This window comes from Helicoverpa zea, chromosome 31 (assembly GCF_022581195.2).
Source record: "Helicoverpa zea isolate HzStark_Cry1AcR chromosome 31, ilHelZeax1.1, whole genome shotgun sequence".
NCBI classification, from domain to species: Eukaryota; Metazoa; Arthropoda; class Insecta; order Lepidoptera; family Noctuidae; genus Helicoverpa; species Helicoverpa zea.
In genome coordinates this window covers 1073473-1097936 of record NC_061482.1, presented here as the reverse complement: position 1 = coordinate 1097936, position 24464 = coordinate 1073473, and the positions used below count along the sequence as shown (strand labels likewise).

At 37.5% G+C, this 24464-nt stretch overlaps 1 protein-coding gene across 1 annotated transcript; it reads left to right on the top strand.

Moving 5' to 3' along the window:
* Positions 1–870: 870 nt before the first annotated feature.
* LOC124645185 (L-galactose dehydrogenase-like) lies at positions 871–23621 on the top strand. Its single transcript, XM_047184958.1, has 7 exons — positions 871–1050; positions 5239–5356; positions 11193–11354; positions 16724–16957; positions 18615–18746; positions 21126–21298; positions 23349–23621. Exons 1-7 carry the CDS (start codon positions 968–970, stop codon positions 23431–23433), a joined length of 987 nt encoding a protein of 328 aa, XP_047040914.1. The 5' UTR covers positions 871–967; the 3' UTR covers positions 23434–23621.
* The last annotated feature ends 843 nt before the right edge of the window (positions 23622–24464 follow it).

The following is a 24464-nucleotide window of genomic DNA, read 5'->3' as shown; positions in this document are numbered from 1 at the left end:
GGATAAAATATATTTGGATTTATTACCACATTATCATCATCATCATCAGCCTATCGCAGTCCACAGCTGGACATAGGCCTCTCCAAGTGCACATTACCACATTATGTAGCTTTATAATGGAGAAAAAAAAATAAAAGCGGTCCAGTCATTTTTAAGTTTATACATTACGAACAAAAATAAAAATAATCCTTTTTATAATATTAGTTGTATAGATTAGAATTTACAGCTAAAAAAGTGCTGTCACTTCTGCATTTTTATTCTATGATGTTGACATCTTCTCACAATGCCATTATTGTATCCACAGATAATGTACCTATTCGGACAAATAATTTACATTGATGTTTTTGGTACAAACTTAAAAAATAATATTTTTTGATTAGGATACCGTGTTCAGTTTCTGAACGCACCGTTCCTTATTTGACATATTCTGAATACCAGCCCAAGAAGAAAGTTACCGTATTAGTAGAAAAGCTTCATCTTATAAACTGTAAGCACATTTCGGACCTTTTTTGTTGCTTGTTTTATTTTATTTGAAGAAGTTATTATATGTTATTGCACATCACAAAAGCACAAGAAGGATAAAATAAGTATCTAAAAAGAAATGCAGACTGTAATTGTGTTTATTACACTTTAAGTCTCAAGTTTTAAGTCTCAAGTTTAATCACGAGTTTTAATTTTAGGCACATTAAGATTTTAATAATAAATGGTGCCGTATTTATAGATTATTTATAAGTAAGTAGCTAAAGTATGATAGCTATATGTAACCAAGTATCTTAATTATGTTGTTTACAGGGAAACAAACAATAGAGATTGTAGGTGTTTATATAAATATAGCTGCATTATTAAGTAGTATGGATGTTTAGTAGCTTATCACAGTATTGGTTGGACCGAGTCCACGCGCAATCTGTTGCTAGCTAGTAAGGCGACGTATCGTGTCTTATAATTAGTTACTTTGTTTCAATTAAAGATGAAATATAACGAGCTCGGACACACTGGTATGAAAGTCTCTCATATCAGCCTGGGAGGTGCAGCGTTCAGTAACTTTTACGGGTAATTATACTCATATATAATACTTTTAATGAATGCATATACTTTGTTTTCTTCTGTTGTGACGTTTCTTTATCGAATAACATGCCAGTTATCATTACTCGCAACGTTTTAAACATATTTATTAACTTAAAAATAAACTGCAGCTGAAGATACGTACGTAGGTATTGTTTATCATCGGTCGTTAAACATTTGGATTTATGAAGTTGTAGTTATGAGTATACGTCGGCCGGCGGCTGGCTTTATTGTTTATGATTTTTTTGCAAATTTATTTTTGTTTTAACCCTAACGTGCTGCGTGACAGCTCGTATGAAGTTTGTTTGGTGGGAGGAGCGGTTGGGATATGACTTGTGCTCGGTTTAACACTCAGTTATGTAGAGGTCAAGGTCGAATTTTATAGATCGTTGACATTGATTATATTTGTTACGCCAACATGCTACTACAACTACACAGACACACATTGACTGTGGACATTTTAGACGCATCGCTTTTTAGGGTTTTGCACCCAATATATTATATGAAACGTTACGGGATCTTACTAAGACTTCGCTCACCGTCCGTCTGTTTGTCACCAGCCTGCATATGTGTTGAACCTTGATATCTGGATAGATAGGCTAGAACATAACATTTTTTTTGTGTTCATCAAAAATTTAACGTGATTTTTTGACTCCCATTGGTAGTGGGTACAGCAACAAGTAGGTAGACGCTTTTAGGCCGTATTATAGGTAGGTTAGGTACCTAATTCCCGCACATAGATAACTAGCCTGTGTCAAGTTCAATTATTTAAAACCGTTCGGTAGTCTCTGTCTTACCTATAAAGAGTATCAAAGATAGGCACATCCTTACAAAATTTTCGCGTTAATAACATTAGCACGTAACTAGGATAATACGGAACCCTTCATGTGCAAATTCTTCTCGTGTTCCACATACTTACTTGTCAATCGATTAAACGTTTACCAGTAATGCGATGCACGGGAATTTCGAATGAAAATTTTTGACATAAAATGTTACTTATTGAATTTTATCGACATGAAATTGCTCGATATTTCCATATCACTAGTATTTCGAGAACGCCGAGCGGGCGGTATGCTCGGTAGGCGAATATCGCTGTCGCCTCCCCGCTCGTTCTACCCCGCTACAAGTCAGACCACAGCTTTATACCTGTATTAAACATGGTTGCTAACGTAGTATAATAACTAAATTATGATGTTTTTTTTTTTATAAAACTGTAATTAGGTATCGTACAAACTTATAATACTTATATGTTACAGAGTAAAATGAAAATAATGGTTTTATTTAAAATCTAAGTTTGTATGTACTCTCTAAGTATATTTTAGACACCAATGACTGTGTTTCGGATGGCACGTTAAACTGTAGATTCCAGCTGTCATTGAACATCCTTGGCAGTCGTTACGGGTAGTCAGAAGCCAGTAGGTAAGTCTGACGCCGCCAGTCTAACCAAGGGTATCGGGTTGCCCGGGTAACTGGGTTGAGGAGGTCAAATAGGCAGTCGCTCCTTGTAAAGCACTGGTACTCAGCTGAATCCGGTTAGACTGGAAGCCGACACCAACATAATTGGGAAAAGGCTCGGCAGCTGATGATGATGGTTTTATTTAAAATACAATTGGGCTTAGGGCAGGAGGCTAGGAGGACGATGACGATGATGATAATTTTTGAAAATTATAACTGGGCATGCAAACTTAAAATACTAAAATATTACAAACTGAAATAAAAATATTGTTTTGTTTTAAAGCCTCGGTCATCAGCGAACGTCAATGATTAGCAGATTACGGCACAATAAAACGATATGGTTTTATATTGTTTACCAATTTTGTGATAGGTAATTGCGTAACAACTGCTTGTTGACTTTTTATGTAATACAGTGTGATAAACATGCAAAGACGGCCAGTTATATATTTTTAATGATATCTTAAGTCTTGTTCATCATCTGCCTAGCCTTTCCCAGTTATTTTGGGGTCGGCTTCCAATCTAACCTTACGTATGCATTTAAGAACCAGTGTTTCTGACGCCTTATCTGTTTTACGTTCAGAAAAACAAATTCAAAGCTGTTAGGAGAATAAAAAGAAATAGATAAAAAAAAAAAAACATCAAATGCAAGTAATTTTCAAAAAACAAATCCAAAACAGAAGTACAAAAAGAATGAAATTAAAAAAACATCAAATAATTTTCTGCCGCACTGTACGCGTAGATGTTACAGGAAATGTATGAAATCGGTCATTGTGCACAACTCCTAGGAATGAATGAATGAATGAAATGTCCTGTACGCATGGTTTCCGGAGATGTCCGCTGCACTATGCGCGTGCGGGACGTTTAATTCACAGAAAGCATTGCTGTTACCGTAATACGATATTGGAAAGCCAGTCAAATACTAGGAAAGGTGTGTATGTATTTTTTGTAGACTATGTGTGTGGTAAATATTGTCTGGAACAATAGTTCATACGAAATAGCCTCGGAGTTATTTACCTACACTAGAAAAGAAATACAATTGTTAAACTTCACATATTTTCGTTAATATTATAAATTATTATAAGCATTTTGTACATGCTAAAGTACAAGCTACGCCACCACAATGCATCCCAATATTCCGTCTATCTGTTGTTAGAGATAGGAAGTTGGCATTGCATTCTATTTCTAGTCTATAAGCAAATCAACAAATACATTTTTATAACGCTAATGTTACCCGCCGTGTCCTGTCAACTGCACAATGTCACCGTTGCACCATTGACAAGAGATTAGCCGAATACGAAGGGAAATTTCACCCTTCGACGTGCTACCAGCCACTCCCCGCGGTTTCACCCGTCTATAGCACTCCATACACCATGCGTCCTTTGACTCTTGGCATCTAAACAGGAACGGCTTGATATTCAGAGTTAATTATTCCTTCATTTATCTTTAAAGGTATTTTCTTTGATGTTAGCAATCAGATTTAAAAATACCTGAGATTAGGGCGTGCAAACGATAGAAATTATATGAAAGGTTCAGAAAATGTCTTCAATAAAAATATCGACATTGACCAACCGAAATGAAAAGTGATTTTAAAAATAGATCGAATTTCCCAAACAGCCTCTTTTCCTAAACTCGGAACAAACAATTGACATTCGAAAATTAAACCATCAAAACCACGGAGCACAAACGCTAAACGGAGTCCAGACTTCGTTTTCAATTTAAGTAAAACTAGATTCTGTCAATAATCTGTCATCCCTGTGTTGCCGTCTCGGGTTGATTGCCTGGTCGGGGGAACGCCCTCCAATGCCCCTTCACACGAACGACAAGCCACTGCGTTTTGCAACTGGCAGCCGAAAATAGAACAAAACTGGAGGTGCTAGTCCATTTTGTTTAACTTCCACGTTCGAGGTACGCGGACTATGTGTGCCTAGGTTTTTTGTTGGCTTGTAACTCCAATATTGATGATGGTGTTGCAATATTTTCTTGAGTTTAGAACGTATGTATGTTTGTTAAGATACTGGCTGTTTTGTGCGGTTAAATTCGTATCGTATCACTTTGGACTCCATTCCGTAGGTTTTCGTCTGCGTACTAATTTAATTAAATAAAATAATTTAATAGAACTAACCTCTCGAGTATGAGGGTGTGGGTTCGATTCCAGGTCAGGCAAGTACCAATGCAACTTTTCTAAGTTGGTATGTACTTTCTAAGTATATCTTGGACACCAATGGCTGACAAAAGGTGAAGGAAAACATCTTGAGTAAACCTGGACTATGAAGTCTGAAATCACCAACCCGCATTGAGCAAGCGTGGTGATTAATGCTCAATCCTTCTCCATGTGAGAGGAGGCCTGTGCCCAGCAGTGGGACAAAAAAAAGGCTGTAACAGTAACTAATTTAATTAAAACGACAAGCCAGTCCGTTGACCGTTATTAAGCCATTCTTCGGTGAAAAACATTGCAAAAAGACAAAATTATTACTATACAAAAATATACTATGTTGTAGCCAGTACCAAGTACCTACCCTGCTCAGTTTATAAAATGATTGCATTTCATAGCATATCGACTTAGCCGCGATCACTTCAGATCATTTGGTGTTTTTTAGTCCAACCAGAACCTGCGACATTTTATTATATGACCAAATCTACGTCATACTTAGCTGCGACAGAAATCAATGTTAGTTGCATTTTAATACTAACTAACAATTTCTCTACTGCAACTTGTTTCAGATCGTTCGACGAGGAAAAGGGCTTGGAACTAATAAGAGAAACGCTGAAATGCGGAGTGAATTATGTGGAAACTGGACCTTGGTATGGCGGCGGAACTTCCGAACGAACTATTGGGAAGGTAGGTAGCACAAAGATCATGTAACTAACTGGACGCGCCAATGCTGTCTTCTCCTCTGCTGTACTAAAAGTACGAGACTGCCAGCCATACATGTCATCAAGTTACACCAAGTTACGTTTGTATTTGACGATTTTCGGCCATTCCCAATCTATACTAATATTATAGAGCTGAAAAGTTTGTTTGTTTGTTTGTTTGAACGCGCTCATCTCAAGGACTACTGGACCGATTTGAAAAATTCTTTCAGTGTTAGATAGCCCATTTATCGAGGAAGGCTATAGGCTACTTTTTATCCGGGTTCGTGCCGTGGTTTCTACGGGATGCGGGTGAAACCGCTGACAGAAGCTAGTATTCCATATGTACGTATTTTGTTTTGCTCACAAGAGATAGGAATTCGACGTTCCTTGTACTGGGCTACAGTCAAAATTATACCTCTAGTTAGCAAAACTACAGAAAGATAGAATACTAGGAACGGTGGTTTGTCATGTAGCTGTGTAACAATGCGATCGAAAATAATACATAGGCAAGCTTGTTCTCATGGCGGTATCGGTTGGTTTAATGCTCTAAGGATAGTAACTAACATTTGTGGGATAAGTCTATTCGCCTTTAGTGGGGATGAAGTTTCAATCTTCACTGTTTCAGTAACATATTTCTTGCAACTTATTTGACTCTCGATTTTTTAACCAAACTAATAAAAAGGTTGTTCTCAGTCTTACCTGTGTGTATAAGTGTGCATGTGTATTTTTGTGCAATTACCTATCTCTAATTTTTGGCTGAGCCTATTTTAATACGATTTTCAGCACAGTATTTGGCGGACTTGGAGGAGGTTTTGTTTTAGGCACTTAGGTCTATATATCTATAGAAGTCGGTTTTATTTATTCATAAAAGTTTTAGACCTAACCCTTTTCTTTCGCAGTCGGATCATAACAACAGTCAGTATGCAAGTTGCAAGAAGGATTTCCGATACAAAATTCAGCCACGTCCCGAAGCCCCGTGTCAATATTATTCGTGCTAAGCTTACTAAATAAACTCTGGGTTTCTAGTGCTTTGTATGGTTTTCGAAAAAACTTAGGGTTTAAGGGAATCATCCCTGTTATGAAGATGATTAAAGATCACGAATGCGGATGAGCCATACATACTTACGTGTGAGTGTAGGTAAGTATATTCACATTGTCTTTATGTATGACTTAGTGACTCGACCATTACTGAGCTCTCCTGAGCTTACACATACAAAGACAATGTGCATGTGCATTTACCTACATACACAAATACCTATGGCTCACCCGCTTTCAAATTAAATCAAATATTTTTATTGGTAGAACATAGGTAAACAAAAGTGAAGATGTCGAAAAACATAAACAGAACGCTGTTTCTTGGCCATCAATAGCTTACAAATGTTGTTATCATAATCATCTTATATTAAAAATTAATAGAAATAATTTCATGATATCTGTTAAACATCTGTGCCACCAACGCTCGACTTATTTGGACTTACTCTATCGACCCAATCGTCAGGTTAAAGCTTCCGTCGAACATTAATTAACTTAAAGGCAAAGCTCAAGTAACTATTAAGTTATATATTACTTAGTCAACTAAGTGCAAGCTACTGCTAGCTGTGTTATTATGTTGGTGTCGTCAGAAATCTTAATATATGTGTACGTAGGCAATTGATACCAGATCATCGGCTGAACAGGTAAAACTGGTTGTCAGATTTTCAGCCAAGATTAGCAGCCGAGACCCATCAAATTAACGTGCCTTACGAAATGCGAAGTAACTTACCGATCCTCGGACAAACAGCGCCAAAAGTTGCTGATCGATCGTACCATGCGAGATTTAATGCCACGTACTCTTCCAAAATTTAAAGTGTCCGTCAATGTATTTAACTTGACTTCATCGCATTGTATTTATGTTCCCTGCAATTCTACTTCTATTCTATTTGCATCGCCCAGCACCAATCAATATACAGAAATTCGAGCTGTCTGTTGATTTTATACAATGAACTTCGGAAGGGGATTTCTGTCAATTTACCCTACAAGCGAGAGCCCAAAGTTTGTACAAGAAACAATCCTGCTTCGGTAGGAAACCGATAAAACAATTAATGAAGCACGCTTTCGTTTTGCAATCAACAATTGCAAAATTCAGAGATTCAGTACTAAAAGTTCTGCAGTATCCCATTTCAATACCAAATAATAATTACTTTTAGCCGGCCCATAGTTTTTTCGGGCTCATGAATCAATATGAAAATGATTAATATTATAAAGATCAGGTATTTAGCTGGTGTCAGTCCGATTGAAAACTTTGACTTGAATCAAGATTTGCTAAAAAAAATTGTTTCTAGACCAACTGTTTAGTACCTAGCGGCTCTCGCTGATTCTGACGGCTACAGAAACTTGCTTGAAATTTTATGTCTAACAATCATCAGTTAGCCGTGGTCATAAGTAGGTACAACTTTTTGACTGTGCTTAAGTGCAACATAAGTAAGGTATGGCATAGGTATTGATTCCTAGGCGTCGTTGGCAGCTGAGGAAATTCCCAAGTTTTAAGCTCGTTTTAAATATATGGATAGTGACTGTCAACTTCATTAATGTTCTTTGTTCATTTAGCATTTTAATTTGCATAAAAGATTATTATTATCTTTGGGGTACTTACCTATAATTTCCATTTTGCAAATCATAATTATAAAATTTAATTTCCAAAATCACTTCCAAATTCTATCATCAGTAATTCTAACTCCCGCTGTATGAGTCAACTTCATTTGACATTAGTACTAGTTATAAATTGATCTCTAGATAAAAACCAGTCAGACTGCGCACGAAAAGATGTAATTATTTATTTAATTGATCAAATCCTTGAAAGTGACGCAGAGCCAGAGTCGGCTGATTTGATAATATATAGGTAGGTATAAACTCAAACTCAAATGTATTTATTGCAAACATGGGTAATAACTTTAAGTACATAAGACATGATGAAGCATACATAATATAAGTCCACTATGTTTCGCCTGTCGGCATGCAATTTACAAATTAATTAATAATTATAAATTAATGTCAAACACTATACTTGTCCAGTCTATAGTCACTTTACATTTATATTAACATTGTCTTTTGTCCATAATAGTACCATAGTATACTTACCTCATGACATTGTCATTTTATTAATCCTTCTCGAAGTATGGAACTTGTCCAACGTCCATGTCCCATGCTGTGATTTTAATTCACCACGGCTCCCCTAAAAGTTTTACGTTACGCAGGGGCACCTAAAGTCACTAAGTACCCAAAAGTACTGACTACAAACGTCAAACGATAGCAAACTAACATTTAATAACAAAACAAGTACTTAATACTGTAGCGAAGTTATATCAAAAGTTGCATACAGTATTAAGTAAAAGTTTTCCATAGTTGTGCCTCACAGAAGCGGCTATTTCCAGTTTTTAGTTACGTACGTACAGGTTTCAGAGAGCGGCCGGCGTAGACTACAGGACAAATCAGCTTTGCTGTAAGTACAATAGGAAAGTACGAACTTCGTTTGAAAGTTGTAACTTGCACCTACTTCAGTCCTAAGTATTTCATACTTCTTCTTTACGTGTCGACGAGGGGTGAATGTAGCTCTGCTTCCATAGGACCTGGTAGAACAGTGGTTATAAGGAAAACTTAACAGCCTTACTACAAAAACTTAAACATCTGTAGAACACTTGTCTAAAAAACGCGTGGCTGGAAATCGGACTGCTGGATTCTGGCTGGATTCGACGTCATAATCTGTCTTTTTTTAGACAAGTGTTCAACAGACGTTTAAAAGTTTTTGTGGTACGAGGTAAGAGTTTTGCCAACATAACAATGAAAGATGTACTTACTGAAAGTACGAATTACTTATATAAGCCTGATTCACCGCATGGTTGCATTAGTTCTATCACAAAAATCATATTTTTGCAACCGAACCAATCGAATCAGTTTTCATAAAATATAGCTGATGAAATAAGTCAATAAAGTCCGTTATGATTTCACGAGTATTTTGTTAACGAATTGTACGAATATATCGAGTATTGGGTATTGTGATACTGAGAGACGAGAGATTGGATTGGTGGCCAATCCATTATGCCTGCACGTTTCTGGACAGAATTTTATTAATTAATTAAGTAAAAATGGAGAATGAAATAAATGTTGGACTGTGTTGTCATATCAAATACGATGTACAATGCATTGTAGTCAGAAAACTTTTAGTAAGTAGAAGGAACACGAAGCGTTCGCAACAAGTTAGCTTTTGTGCATAAAATATAGTCATAGACATGAAGTTTTCAGTATAGAGTTGTTGAGATTTTCTGTGTCAAAAATTAAATTTTAATATTTTGCCTTTCATAGCTGAATGTTCTTAAGTTCTTATGCTATTTCATTTAGTGTAAGAACATGCGAATAACTAAAATATTCTAAGTGTGCTACTTAAAGGACTAGAGAGTCTGAAATCGTCGGCAATCCGCCTTGAGCAAGCGTGGTGATTAACGCTCATCCCTTCTGTGCAGATGATGATGATGGTGATGCACTATCATCTATAATCGCATTATACTTATTGGCACTTAGTTTATCAACGCACTTCCTAGCAAATAGGATTGGTCAATTTTAATTAAACCTCCGAATAATTCCTGATTTGAAACACAAATGCATTACAAGCCATAATTACATTTAGGATCAACACTAGTTCACTTAAGGGATACACATTACAAACTTTTAGTCGGTCGACAATTGCTTTGGGCTCATAAATCAGTATGAAGATGAATGGAAGTACACACGTAACAACGATCAGGCATTGGTCCGGTATCAAACCGACTAAAAAGTTTTTTTTTTTCTTAGCCCTTATTGTCCCACTGCTGGGCAAAGGCCTCCCCATTTTGTTTCCACACCTCTCGATCCTTAGAGTGCTCCCACCAGTCAGGGTTGTAGGCGTCCAGATCGTCACGCCACTTCTTCCGGGGCCTACCACGTCTGCGGTGGCCATCCTGTGGTATCCACTGAGCAACAACATTGGCCCACCTGTCTGGATGCATTCGGCTGACGTGCCTAGCCCAGTCCTATTTTAATTTTGCTGTTTTTTGGCCCACATCGAAGATTCCTGTTTTGGAGCTTATGACGGTAATGCGTACTCGGTCCATCCGCTTGATATCTAAAATACTACGCTCCATTGCTCTTTGGCAAACCTTGAACTTGGACTTCTGACACTCTGTGAGAGACAAAATAATTATCAAATAATATATTAAAACAAATGGCGGGCGACTGTTTAGTCGGCAGTGTGCGTAAGTTTTAAGCTTAAAGCTGTAATAATTAGTTCCTACACTGATCGAGTATTATACTGACGATTTGTGATCCCATTGATTGGATCGTACTTACGTTATCTAGGTTTACATTATATGGTTCTTTGTTTATGATTCAATATTTCCTTACATAAGTTTCACAAGATACATCTCCTGCGACCTTGGATAACCGGATAGAAGTAGCCTTAGCCTACATAATATAGGTACCCTTGTCGATAAATTAAAGTGTGATTTTTTATTTTTTTAAATACCCAAGTTCCCGACATTAGCCAGTTCAAGCAAACATACTTCAGTTTTACAATATTATTATAGACTGGCTGTTTTACCACGCCACGGTTTTACCCGCATCTCTGAGCTGGGATGAAATATAGTTATTCGCTGATAACGTAGCTTTGTAATAGTGAAAGACTTTTTTAAATCAGTCCCGTATTTTTTTAAACGAACGATTTAAGTAAACGAACTAAAATACAAAGTATTCTTCTTTATAATATTAGTAGAGATTGTACCGGTAACTTTAAAAATATCTATTCTTTGTTACAGGCACTGGTGGGAGTACCACGTGACACGTACTTCATCGGCAGTAAGGTCGGCAGATACGAGATGGCGACAGAGAGAATGTTCGATTTCTCAGCAGAGAAGACCGAAGCTGGAGTAGACAACACGCTGCGTCTACTCGGCTTGGATTATGTGGATTTGATACAGGTCAGCTTGGAGGATCCAATTATTTATTCATTATGCAATAAAACAATTTTGTTAGAAGTAATTTGCAGTCTGACTAGAAGCTGCTGAATGGTAGTATTTTACGTAAAGAGGCTACTTAACTGCCTCTGCATATGCATAATAATATGGAGGCGGATGACCGACCATCAATACTAGAAGGACTAATATTTCTAGGTACCACTGGAGATTCCATACTTTTTACCACCGTAAGATTTTCCCAGAACCAAAAGTTTTTACAACATCTTAAAATGCTTGCCGAAGCATGCAGACTCACGTTCACGTATGCATTTACGACGGATGTGCTGATCCACGGGCTTCCATCAACAAGCATTAGGTCCCCAGCTTGGAGCATGCATCTGTCACGCATCCACGAACTAATCTAGTCATACTCGTCATCCAGACTGATAGTTCCGGCTATTAATATCTCGACAGAGGGGGCGTCGTAATAGACTAAAGTACCCGCGAACTTGACCTTCTGTATGACAGTTGGAATCACGGCCGGGATAGTTGACAGCTGCATTATATTGCAGCTCCGGTTGGTAGCTGCATGACCGTGACTTCAGGTTGAAGGCGAAAGATACTCTGCATAGACGCAAGAACGTGGACAAGGTACCTATTAAAGTACCGAAACGGATAAAGACACTATCCTTAAATAAGTTTGAATTGAAAGAGTTCTTTATTGCCAAATGTTTTTTATACTCTCAATGAATGATGCCTATTTACGTGAACACTGTGACGTTTCGCTTTGCAAAATTTTGTACGCCAATTACAGGCAAAATATAAGTAAGGGTCTGATGTTATTTGAATACCTTATGTAAAAAACCTGTCTGCTAGGTATACATGTACAAATTATCTTTTAATGGTAAGAGTTGATAAATATGAATGGAAAGAAAAGGTGTGGACTCAAAGTTACGTGGAAGTAAAGGTTTAAAATGGTTGCCAATTATTGCAAATTGTTTTTTCCAACGGACAGTTGATTCAGCATTGATTGGCATAAACGAGTATCTATCAATATTGGATATTCCTGATTTCTTGAACCATAAAGAGTGATTCGACGAATACACACATTAATTATATTGGCATACTTATAGGTGGATAGGCAGGTATTCTCTTTTCCCCGAATGCACTCAATTCTTTGTCCAAACAGAACTGCGTTTCAGTTAATTAAAATATGACGGAAACCAATTATAGGTACAATGACTAGCTGTTGCCCGCAACTTCGTTTGCGTGGGCAATATAGAATCGTCAAAATACTACTTATCCCGTAGGTGCATTCTTTCACGTGACAGTATAATTAGGATTAGCACTTAGCAGTCGCATAGATTCAATGATCAAGGTTGTGTTGTGGATGTGACCATTTATCTAAACAAAAGAAGTAAAGTTTGTGACGTTGTGAATATCTCTGGATCTAGTCAGCCAATTTGGAAAATTATTACGTATGGTGCGTAAGTAATTTTCACAGGAAACAGCTATAATCTATGTCTATATGCTTTGAGTCTGACAAAGCTGTCATTTGTACATTTTCTGCAGCTGCTGTGACTAATCAGAAGCCAGAAAGTCTGTCAGTCTTACCATGGATAATGTCTTGTAATGTGACTGGATTGAAGAGATCAGATAGGTAGTCGCTCCAAGCAAAATATTGGTACTCGAACAGATTCGGCGACTGGAAGCCAACACCAACATGGCTGGATGGATGATGAAATGAGTCATCATCATCAGCAGGCGCATAGGGTAGGATAGTTTCACTTACTCACTATGGTAAGGCTGACCCCACATTAGGCGTGCGCGATCCTCGGGCGTGTGAGTAGCGCGGGCGTCGCGAGCGCGCTGCGTGAACATCGCGTTTTGCTGCCCTGCGGCATGTGTGAAGAGTGCAAGCGACGCGCTCGAGGCGAGCACGCGGCGCTCGAGTTGCGTTCTTACCCCTTCGCCCGCTATCCCCGCCGCCCGCTAAACGCCTTAGCAGTTAAACGTCAAGGAGAGCGGCGCGTGCGCGCCGCGAGCGCGCTGCAAGTGCCGCAGGGCAGCAAAACGCGACGCTCACGCGGCGCGCTCGCGACGCACGCGCGGCTCCCGCGCTACTCACACGCCCGAGGATCGCGCACGCCTAATGTGGTGGCCTAAGCTGGGACTCCACCGAAATGTTTGCATTAGTTCACGAATAGGCAAAATGTACGTATCTGAGAGAGTCCACTTCATGTGTTCGTACTTGAAACCTGCAGTTTTGCCAAGATTTTCAAAATGTACGCTCGCAATTTGTCATTTCTTGGTGGAGCCAGCAAATCAAAAGAAACATAAGTGTTGTATACTGTGCGTCACTATCGCACACTGGGAAAATTTCGCTCTTGCGGAGGACGTTTATATACCATATTTTGTGTCACACGTAAACAGGACGTAAGTATCCACCGAAACACTTTCAAAGATCTGATGAACGAACAAATCAGACCTGACTTGGTCACCTGGGGCCAATCAGAGCTCTATGAAGCGATAATACGCTTTGGCTCCTACTGTTATTGTGGTTTCTGAAAATTTATTCACCTCATTCAACGATGAATGTAATTCTGATGGTACTATTAAGAACACTTGCTTAGCGCAGAAGCTGACGTTGGCAGGTCAACTCTTTTGACTTCTCGAATAGGATACCATTGGTTTTTGTGCAATGCACACCTGCAATGCATTCTGGATTAGGATAGGATATAGGTGGATAGGATTTGCAACAGAGAATAATTCTGTCTTTGTAATTGAATGATATCAAACGTAGTTTTATATAAAAGGTTTTTTTTTAGACTTGGCTCGGGTCTAACTGAGACTGTTCGTAATCGTGAACAGTGTATTAATTGCGATCGGAAGTTGAAAGTAAGCATGTCTCTGGTATGCGACGCGTATTTTGTACGTTTTCAGACGCGATAAGGCAGCTCCCATTTCTTATCTGCACTTTGTATCTGGGCTGGTTTTTAAAGCTACAGAAGCCTACATTATCTCACGCTTAGCAGCGCTTGCGAGAGATAGATCCTGATTTCTTCTAGGATTAAGTTTTCATATTTTGCATCAGAAAAAATAATACTACTCACTCAAAGTAATTTGTTTAAGGCCACCACATTAGTGGAAGATAAGCTAAACTATGTTTATGAAAAAATCCTGATATGAACTCCATCTGTAACTTTAAATTATAATTAATTGTTCCACTAAAGTCATCATTTTTGACATAATGTTCAAAAAATAATTTAGATGGCACCGTTTTAAATTTGGCTGAGATCTATTAATTTTCCTTTCATCAAGGTAATAATTATAGTTGGATTTTGATGTGGCACGGCAAACTGACAAACACTATTGAAATGTCTATCGAAAAATTACACTACGTGTTAAAATATGGTGAATTACGGAAAATACACAACTCCATCTATTGAAATAATAGTATATAAAGAATGTAAATGGTAATTCATTGTTATTTACCACCTCGCTTCTTGATGTATTTTATTTACCACAGATGGAGCTACTTTAACCTGTACTGTTTTGTCAAACAGATTGCGTGTCGTAATATTTTACATCTTGAATTCACTAAATTAATCATATCTTTTGATAGAGTGAACCGATTTCGATGAAACAAAGCCTAAGTAATACCCCAAGTTACGTAGAACTTTTGTATATAAGCATTGTCTGCATTAAATTCGTAGATTTTACGTGAATCCCGAACAAACAATCACTTTCTACAGATTTATTATATGTATAGATTATATGTATAGATTTTCCCTGAATTTTCTGATGTAAATAGCAATGTTAATAAATTCACGGCTGAACAAAACTATAGATACCATGCTCCATTTCTCATTTCGTCAATTAAAATTTCGATAGGAACTTTTACACCATTAAAGTACAAATAAATAAAAATACTGTTGGAACATTCTGCATTGACGGTATCAAGGAAATAAATAAAACCTAGAAAAGTTCGTAGTGCACGATGCAGCGAAATGGCAAAGCCTTGCAGTAATGTAGGTAAAATGAATAAAGATATAATTCGATTAGTTCAACGTGAACTCTCTCAGTAAATATGACGCGTTTAAGTGTGAATGTAGGTATAAAAAACTTGTATTTATTGGACTCGTTTTTAATAAAATGGTTTATTCTGCATGATCTGTCTCTCGCATTGCAATCGCCGATTGAACCGAGTTTATATTTCTGTGTAAAGCCGCGGTGGTCCCGTTTCCCAATCCCATTTACTTACTGTTTGCTTACCGGTGCTCCGAACTAAATGAATCCATTTCGGACATCATTTTATTAATTCGTTTAGCGTATTGTTTACCATTCATTATTTGAACACACTTATTAATCGTATGTTTTATACTACTCCTTTTTCACTGATACCTATACCAACGTAGAAAAAAAATCTTGCACCCGGATAGTTGCCTTGAAAAGGTTTTATTTACACATTTCTTTGATTCCAATCCTCTTTACCGTGGAAAGCATAACAAACAGGTAAACAGAGGGCTGAGTAACTTTGATTACTTTACCTGAGGAAACTGAAAATGCATCTTCTTTGATAATATAATTTATTCACATCTCCCGCCGTATTGGTTGTTTGAAGTGCTCCCAGCTAAAACACATCTAATAAATCATTTCTCATCATCATCATCAGCTTATCGCAGTCCACTGCTGGACATAGGCCTCTCCAAGTGCACGCCACTGAGATCTATTTTCATCATGTGCAGAAAGAAAAATAAATCATTTATTTACGGGCAAATATGCCAGTTGACATGATACATGCATCCCGTTTCCCGGTACTTCGAAAACTAATAATGCCCGACGTGAACTTCCATGTTGTATGCGTCTGACTTTGAGCCGAAAGCAAGCACATGATCAGTTAATTTCGAACCGGATTGGCGTGAAATTGTCGTCTTTGTACCACTGTTAATCGTGAAATTACGGACGCTTATTATCACGTATCGACGTACTACGGAATATGTAGTGTGATAGTGTGAATGGACTGACAGGTATGAATAGATGATTGACACTGATTGGCCCGTTCGGCTGTGTAGTAAATTGCTAACTATATGAACGTATAGACACGTCACCAAAAGTTTAGTTACAGCGAAATCTTGTATTTATATCAACATTGGGTCGTCTTCCAGTCTAAGTGGAATCAGCAGAGTAGGTACCTGTGCTTAAAATGGAGCGACGGCCTGTCTGAAGTGTTGGTATTCCATGATATTCTATTCCTAGAACTTGATAGACTAGTTACGGGAACATAAAGCCTTTCTGACGTCTTCTGTCGATATTTATTAAAGCTTTGTCTTTAAGTTACTTACTCAATATTCAGTTTTCTAGTCTTTATTAATTTAATTTCCTTATTTTAGGTCCACGACGCTACATTTGCACCAGATATATCAATTGTCCTTAAAGAGACATTGCCGATGTTGGAAAAAGCAGTGAAAGACGGTAAAGCGCTGTACATAGGCCTTGCAGATTACGACATAGATCTTATGAAGGAGATCATTGAGGAATCTGATGTAAAAATATCTTCGATTCTATCGTACGCGAAGTCGACATTATGTGATAATCGGTTGCAGAATTACACCAAGTATTTTAAGGTAAGAATGTGGTTTATTTAAAGAATAGTAGTGTAAGAATAGAGTGTAAGTACCTACATACATTCTTGAAAGACTCTTGACTCTTTCTATAGAATTATTTTATAGACTTTATAAGTGTTTTATAGTATTGTTGAGTTCTTATATCTTATGTTATTTGTATCAACAATGACATTTTATCTATTCATGCGTTTTCAAAGAATTATTATTGTTTACGTCTTAAAAGAACAAGTGTGTTCTAAAACCTATTAGACTTGGTTCTTTGTAATATCGTAAGAGCGTTTTCACACTATTAAACGGATTTTCCGGCTAGGTTTTTCCAGCGCGGGTCGTCCGGGTGTCGTAACGCCTTTAGCAATACCTTTGTAAGGCACTCCATCCATTGCACCGCGCCCCGTCGCGTAGCGCGGGATGGCAGATTTATACTATTGTGCTTTCCCGCGCATTTCCGCGTCGGCAGTGTGCTGTGATAGGCGTGATTTCTATATAAAAAATCTGCTATGCTATGAAGCGCAGTACAGTCGGTGGAGCGCCTAATAATACCACCTACACCTAACAATTGACAACTACCTACTGGTGTGAAAGATAACGCCTGAAATCATGCGACAGAAATTTCCGCTCGAATGTATCGCACGGAGGAAAATCGACCTTCTACGCGCGACAAAGTGTAGTGTGAAAACGCTGTAATAACTAGTAACTCCTGATGCAAGAGCTTAGCAAGCAGGGCTCAATTTTAGTATAAGCAGAGCTCTTGATATGTTAATCATCATCATCTGCCTAGCCTTTTCCCAACTATGTTGGGGTCGGCTTCGAGTCTAACATTCGGTTAGCTCGGCAGCTGAGTACCAGTATTATAAACCTAGTTATGTTAATAAATTCAATAAAATTAATTTCGTACTTTAATATGGCACACATTTACATAGATGAACACAGCAGGTATTTCTATCCATATAACTGAGTACCTATAGTGTAAACCACTACACCGACGTACTACCTACATACGTACCTACCTACCTATGCAATAATTCAGCTACATACCTACTGCCGGTAATGATGACCGCGATGCGGCTGCACAAATTAATTATTTGAGTGCATCAGAGAATGCACCATTAGCCTCAGCTGCGTGTATGTAGGCCGAGTTCTTGTGTAATTAGATGAACTTGTGTTTACTGTGTAGTAGGAGTATGTTACCTGCATCTGGATCTCGTCAATAACATTTTGAAAATGTAATAGTTACAGGATTTTATGCTTACATACTTTTTATAGTAACAAAAAACCCTTGTTTCAGTTTTTAATGCTTGTCCCATGTTTCTCTGCCTAAAGTCATTTAATTCGTTATTTTTTACGAGCCTTTAAAGTCCTACTGTTAGGCAAAGGCCTCCCCATCTCGCTTCCGCACCTCTCGTTCCGTCGATCATTCCATCAGTCTCGATTAATGAATAGGTACCTATTACCTTATACTTTCTAAGTAGGTATATCTTAGACACCTATAGCTGATAAAAAGGTGAAGGAAAATATCTCGAGTAAACCTGGACTATAAAGTCTGAAATCACCAACCCGCATTGAGAAATCGTAGTAATTAATCTTTCTCCGTGTGAGAGGATTCATAGTCAGTTATTAAGTATAGACAGATTTTGATACATTTACAAACTTATTTCAGAGCAAAGGTATAAGCGTAATTAACGCGGCTGCTACGGGGATGGGTTTGCTGTCGAACCACGGTCCGCAGCCATGGCATCCTGCTAGCGATGACATCAAGGCCATTTGTAAGAGAGCTTCCGACTATTGTAAGGTAACTTTTCACATTTATCTAGAGGTATAATTAGCTTCTGCCGGCAGTTTCACCCGCATCCCGTAAGAACCTCTGCACGAACCCGGATAAAAAGTAGCCTATAGCCTTCCTGATAAATGGGCTATGTAACACTGATTTTTTTTATTATTTGGACCAGTAGTTCCTGAGATTAGCGCGTTTAGGGTTGCCAGGTGTTAGGATAAAGCAGGACATACGTAGGATTTTTGATTGCCTGTCCGGCCAAAATAAGCGGCATCCGGCCTGTTAGGATTTAGGTAGGATTTTTCAATTAAAAATAAAGGAGAAGTTATGTTTTGTTTCGCTTACGTTATGTTGATTTATTTTTGTTGTTGTGTTTAATTTTGATAATGTTAAGTAACAAAATAATTTTTGTTTTGTTGTAATATAACGACTGATGATTAAGAGAGTTAGAGACTGATTTATAATAAAGAAATATTAGCTTTATTTTGCTTTTGTTTTATTAAAATGTAATCAGAAAATCCCGGATTTCCATTTTTTTTAAGTAACACCAAAATTTTTCAAAAATGCGACCGGATTTTTCGACCGAATGTTAGGACAAAAAAAAATAGTTTTACACTTTTTATAAAAATATGGACAAAAAAAACAAGGTGTCCGGATTTTTTACCCAAATGTCAGGATAAACTCACAGGTCTGTCCGGCTTTTGCGTCTGAGGACCTGGCAACCCTAAGCGCGTTCAAACATACAAACAAACTCTATCAAATATTAGTACCTACGGATAAGTACTTAAGTTGTCAGTTACCTAACAATTATGTTTAGGTTAAAAGTCGTCCAGTATTTTAAACTAAAATTCCCACATTTTTCTTCTTCTTCTTCTTTCATGTCGATGACATGTCATACATTGAGACTACGCTATGTCAGCCCATTTTCCACATAAATTTGATCAAAACGATAATTTTATGCAAAAGCCATCGGAGAATGTCACTATATTTGTTCCTGAAAATAAACAAATGCAGTCCACAGTCGCTTGCGATACTTCATTACAGCAAGCGCAGTTCCATATGAAAGTACCTATTCTATTTGTTCAAGTTGGTCATATCAGAAGATTCATATTGCAAAACGGTCGAGCGGTTATTTGCACGCTACCTTCAGCAAATAAGTGCACTATCTGTAAGAGATAATAATACGAGGGGACTGTTTGTCCGCGGTAAATACCTGCCACAGAGTAAGATGAGCGGAGATACCATAATGCAGGTAGGTCGGGCGCCTTCTTCTAGGTCAAATTCGTTCGCTGAGTATGACCAAAACGACCAGTAACGGGGCGATTGGGTTCTCGCATTGACATTGGTCAACGAATTTTGCTATTACCAAAAATGGTCGGGTCTCAAGGCGTATAAGGGCGAAGTCAGTAACGTTCCTCGTCCCCCGCACAGCCGCATTTTATTACATTTTCTTGGGCAAATTTCCGTTATGGCATCTTCGCTAATCATTTCGTTCTCCATGACTCGCAGACCCTGGAGGTAGTGTCCCATACTTCATGTGCAAGCACTGCTTTTGTTTGCTTTGTACCAAATACCAGGTACTTGCATCTCTACCATTAAATACATTTTCTAAGCACCCTGCATCGTGCAAAGCGTCCGTGAGAGACGACCGATGTATGCTTTCTGCTTATTAAATTCGAACCGCTCCACTAAATTCAATTTTGATGAAAATCACACAAACTAGAGAGGTGTGCTGTCTCTTTGAATGAAGCAGTTTCTGGTTTAGGACGCAATTTCAGACGGTAGATGGTACTTAAGAGACGGAATATTCACATGCATTAGAATATTGCGAATTTAACATATGTTGGTATTTAAAACCAGTATTTATAATTATAGCACTAGTACCTATTGCTTTGTGGTTTTAGCTAAGAAAAAAATAATCGTGACTCAGTCACGAAAAAACATAGGTACACGGAAAAATAATGTCGGAATTATAGATAGGTATATGTCTACGTATATTTCCTAGACTTCATTTTATACTAACGTTTTGTAAATATAATCAATATATATCTACTTATGAATCTCGGAAACGAGTCCAAAGATATTTATAAAATTCAGTAGGTTTCAGCAGGTTTCAGGAGCGAATACATCGATGAAGCTAGTTTACATTCACCAATAAAAAATACCGAAACATCGTCTGTTTAATTTACGACCTTCTAAGGCTACGTTTAAACTAAACTGACTGTCAGCCGCCTTTTATCGTCGGTTAGATGTGAACGAAAAAGGGAACATGTGTGGAAACACATATTACCTTAATAGTTACTTCATAAAATACAAAAAATGCGTCGCGTTCGCTCACAATCAGCGGCTGACAGTCAGTTTGCTTCGAACACAGCCTAAAGACCCTCTCAATTCTAGGAACAAAACGTGGAGCTTGCCCGCCTCGCCACTTGGTTCACGCTCAACCAGCCAGGCATCGACACTAACATATGTGGTTTCTACAACGTGGAACAGCTAAGGGATACCGTCGACGTGCTGGATAATGGCCTGACTGAGCACGAGGCACGGGTGCTAGAAGACATCCAATTAAGGTGAGAAATTGCCCGTTTTGCCACATTGGGATGGTGAGGTGAAATGTGGTGTCCGACCACGTTGTGTCCCTTGATTGTACATTTCATTTTGTTCTGGTTATCGGATGATAAAAGGTCTTTTGTGGTCCGAATGGTAGTGCCTCATAGTTAAGGCGTTTCATTAGCTTTAACTTGGTTGTTTTTTTTTTCTATTAGTGATTTCAGTAACAATTTGGTGCTTTACTAGTTCATATACAAACCTTTCCACTCAACTTTTTAAAAGTTAGTTTAGCCTCTCAGTTTTTCCGTGAACACTACCAGACAGAGTTAGTTTCGCATACAATAATAGTTGAATCAATTTTCCTATGAAACTGTTCTACATCGGGAATATTATATTACCGCAGACATACCTATACAGAATAGCAGGCAATTCAGATAAACAAATTATAGCCATAGGTACGTTCTACAGGAACATCTTAGACATGTCAGAGACTGCATGAATAAGGCAAGGCCAGGTAGGAGGTGATATTTACCAAAGAGACTAGAGCTAACTGAACAAATATCAATAAACCAGAGCAGGTATTTACTTACTTGTGTCTGGAAGGCACGCCGTCGCGATTTTGTTTCGCTGGAGATTTCCAAGTCTCTTAGTCATGGAGACAATTTCTGTTGTATAATCAAACGCGAATGTCGTAGTTAGGTCCTATGTAACATGTGCCAAGTAAATGTGCTTCCCAAAGAACACTTATATGAATCTGTTTAGGCTCAAGTAAACAGACAACTTAAATATAAGTTTTCTTAAAAAAACTGTTTTCTTACTGTGACGTAAAATGTTTAAAGTTTTCAAAAAAAAAAAACACAAGTTTGTGTTATTTATGAAAATGGGCTATAATCTAATAGTGCTAGTTTTGGTCAAACCTGATGACCAATATTTGACGTCGTATCGTATTATGTAGGTAAAGAAGGATTAATCCCGCAGAAATAAAGTAAATAAGCGGATATAGAAGATTTAGTAGTAGTCATCGTTAATTTCAACTGTTGCAATAGTTGCAAATAATAAAAAGTTGTCTTGGACAATGAAACAGTCTTTTAGCTATCAAGACGCAGATACCAGTACCTTAGAAGTTAATTGCTTTAATGAATATACCTTTTGGCGATGATGCGTTTAATTACCATGCAACGAGATACCTAGAGTAACCACATAATTTAGGCGATTATCACACTGCCCCGCATGATGCAGCGTAGTGCGTGGATGCGTTGTTTTCCGTTGTACGGAAATATCTCCGTTTGTATGGAAAACACGCATAGTCCAACACACTGAAAATGCATCCACGCGCGTTCATGCGGATCACGCACATACATGCGGAGAAACACGCACCCCCGCGCGTAGGTGCGGGGCGAGACGCAAGGTATGGCACACTGCATCCCGCATTGCCGCGCGTGATTTTGAATGGGCGTGACGTGTATATTTGAAAATGGAAGCCGCCGTGCGTGAATCTACTAAACGCACCTACGCGCGTGACTCGTTTAGTTAGTCCGTAGTAAAAAAGTTTATTACTATATATGAAGTACGTAACATCGGCGTCGAGACGACCTAGGATAGGTATAGACTAGCCTTGCTCGAAGCACTAGGTTTCGTTTTAGTTCTCGTATGAAATCATAGATGGCGTTCTACTAGATTGTTAAAAAAATGCGCTTACCATTTTTTGTTTGCCATCAATAATTACATGTTAATTGTTATGTACAGAATAATCTCATAATTCAGAACATCATTTGAACATCTTTGGTAGTCGTTGCGTACTTAGGAGCCAGAAAGACTGACAGCCAGACTTACCAAGAGGTATTTGGGTTGACAGGGTAACTTGGTTAAGGAGGTCAGATAGGCAGTAGCTTCCATGTATAACACTGGTACTCAGTAACATCCAGTTAGACTGGAAGCCGACCCCAACATAGTTGGGAAAAGGCTAGGCAGATGATTTAGTTAAAGAGTATTTGCCAATTACACCATGGTATCTGGTTTTCATAGGATCTATTACATACCTATAATTTACTTTTTTTCTCTTGTTTCTAGGTTCTTCGACAATGTGGCGTTGCACTGGGATAACGTTGAGCTACCCATTTATAGGGCAAAATTAAATGCATTAAAAAACAAGTAATATGCGAGGAAATATAACAGAATCAAAGAAACATTATGGAACCTTGCTTCTTTGTTAATTTTAGATGTCAATTTTACCGCCTCGTGGTAAAAGAATACTATGTTAAAGACAAATAAAATACATCATTGTCGAAAATTAAAAACATATTGTATGTAAAATAAAAAGCTAAATAAAACTATATTTTATTATTTTGACTTTTTTATTGTTTTTTCAAGATTTTCAAACTGGAATGCACCACAAAAGATTGCTTGAATGGTACAATAAGATAAAACAATATTGCTTATTGCATTTAATTCATGTTCACAATCGACTAGTTAGTACACGCTGAAGTATATCGGACATTTTTGAAAATGTTAGTCTAATTTTGAATCACAACTTGAGCATAATACAAAGTAATAATATCGTCATACCACAACCGACAAGATTCAAGAATCTCATATAATTTACTATTTAAATTACCCTACCATTGAAAATATTATTAATGTATAGTATTTGCTTTTTTTACACAATGTTAGAAGACATTTATCAAGCCAATAAAATTATCATATATGTCCAATAAACATGTTTTTATTATTTCACAACAGCTTTTTTTAGTCTATGAAATAAGTCTAATTTATTAAAAAATAAATAAACTATATTCACCTCTACGCAAGCATTACACCTTCAATATTTGTATTTTAAGAAATCGAAGCCAAAGTTTTTATTTAGATCCCATTATTTTTAGGAAAAATAATTGATGAGCTATGAAATTCGAAAATCAATGCTTGCAATGTTATTTTTTGTTAAAATACATACGTGCTTGTCATCTTTAAAAAATGCTTAACATATTTTAATAGTGAAAAATATCGAAAATTTTACAAACATACCTTGATGGAAAATATATATCAAGAAGATTATGAAGTCTGAGACACTAAAATAACTTTGTTCTGTATATTAGCAACCCTATTTTAAAGGTAACCAACCAGTGCACCTACATGAATGTTTATTTTGAAAAATATCGGAGAGTTACCTAACACAAATCCCATTACATA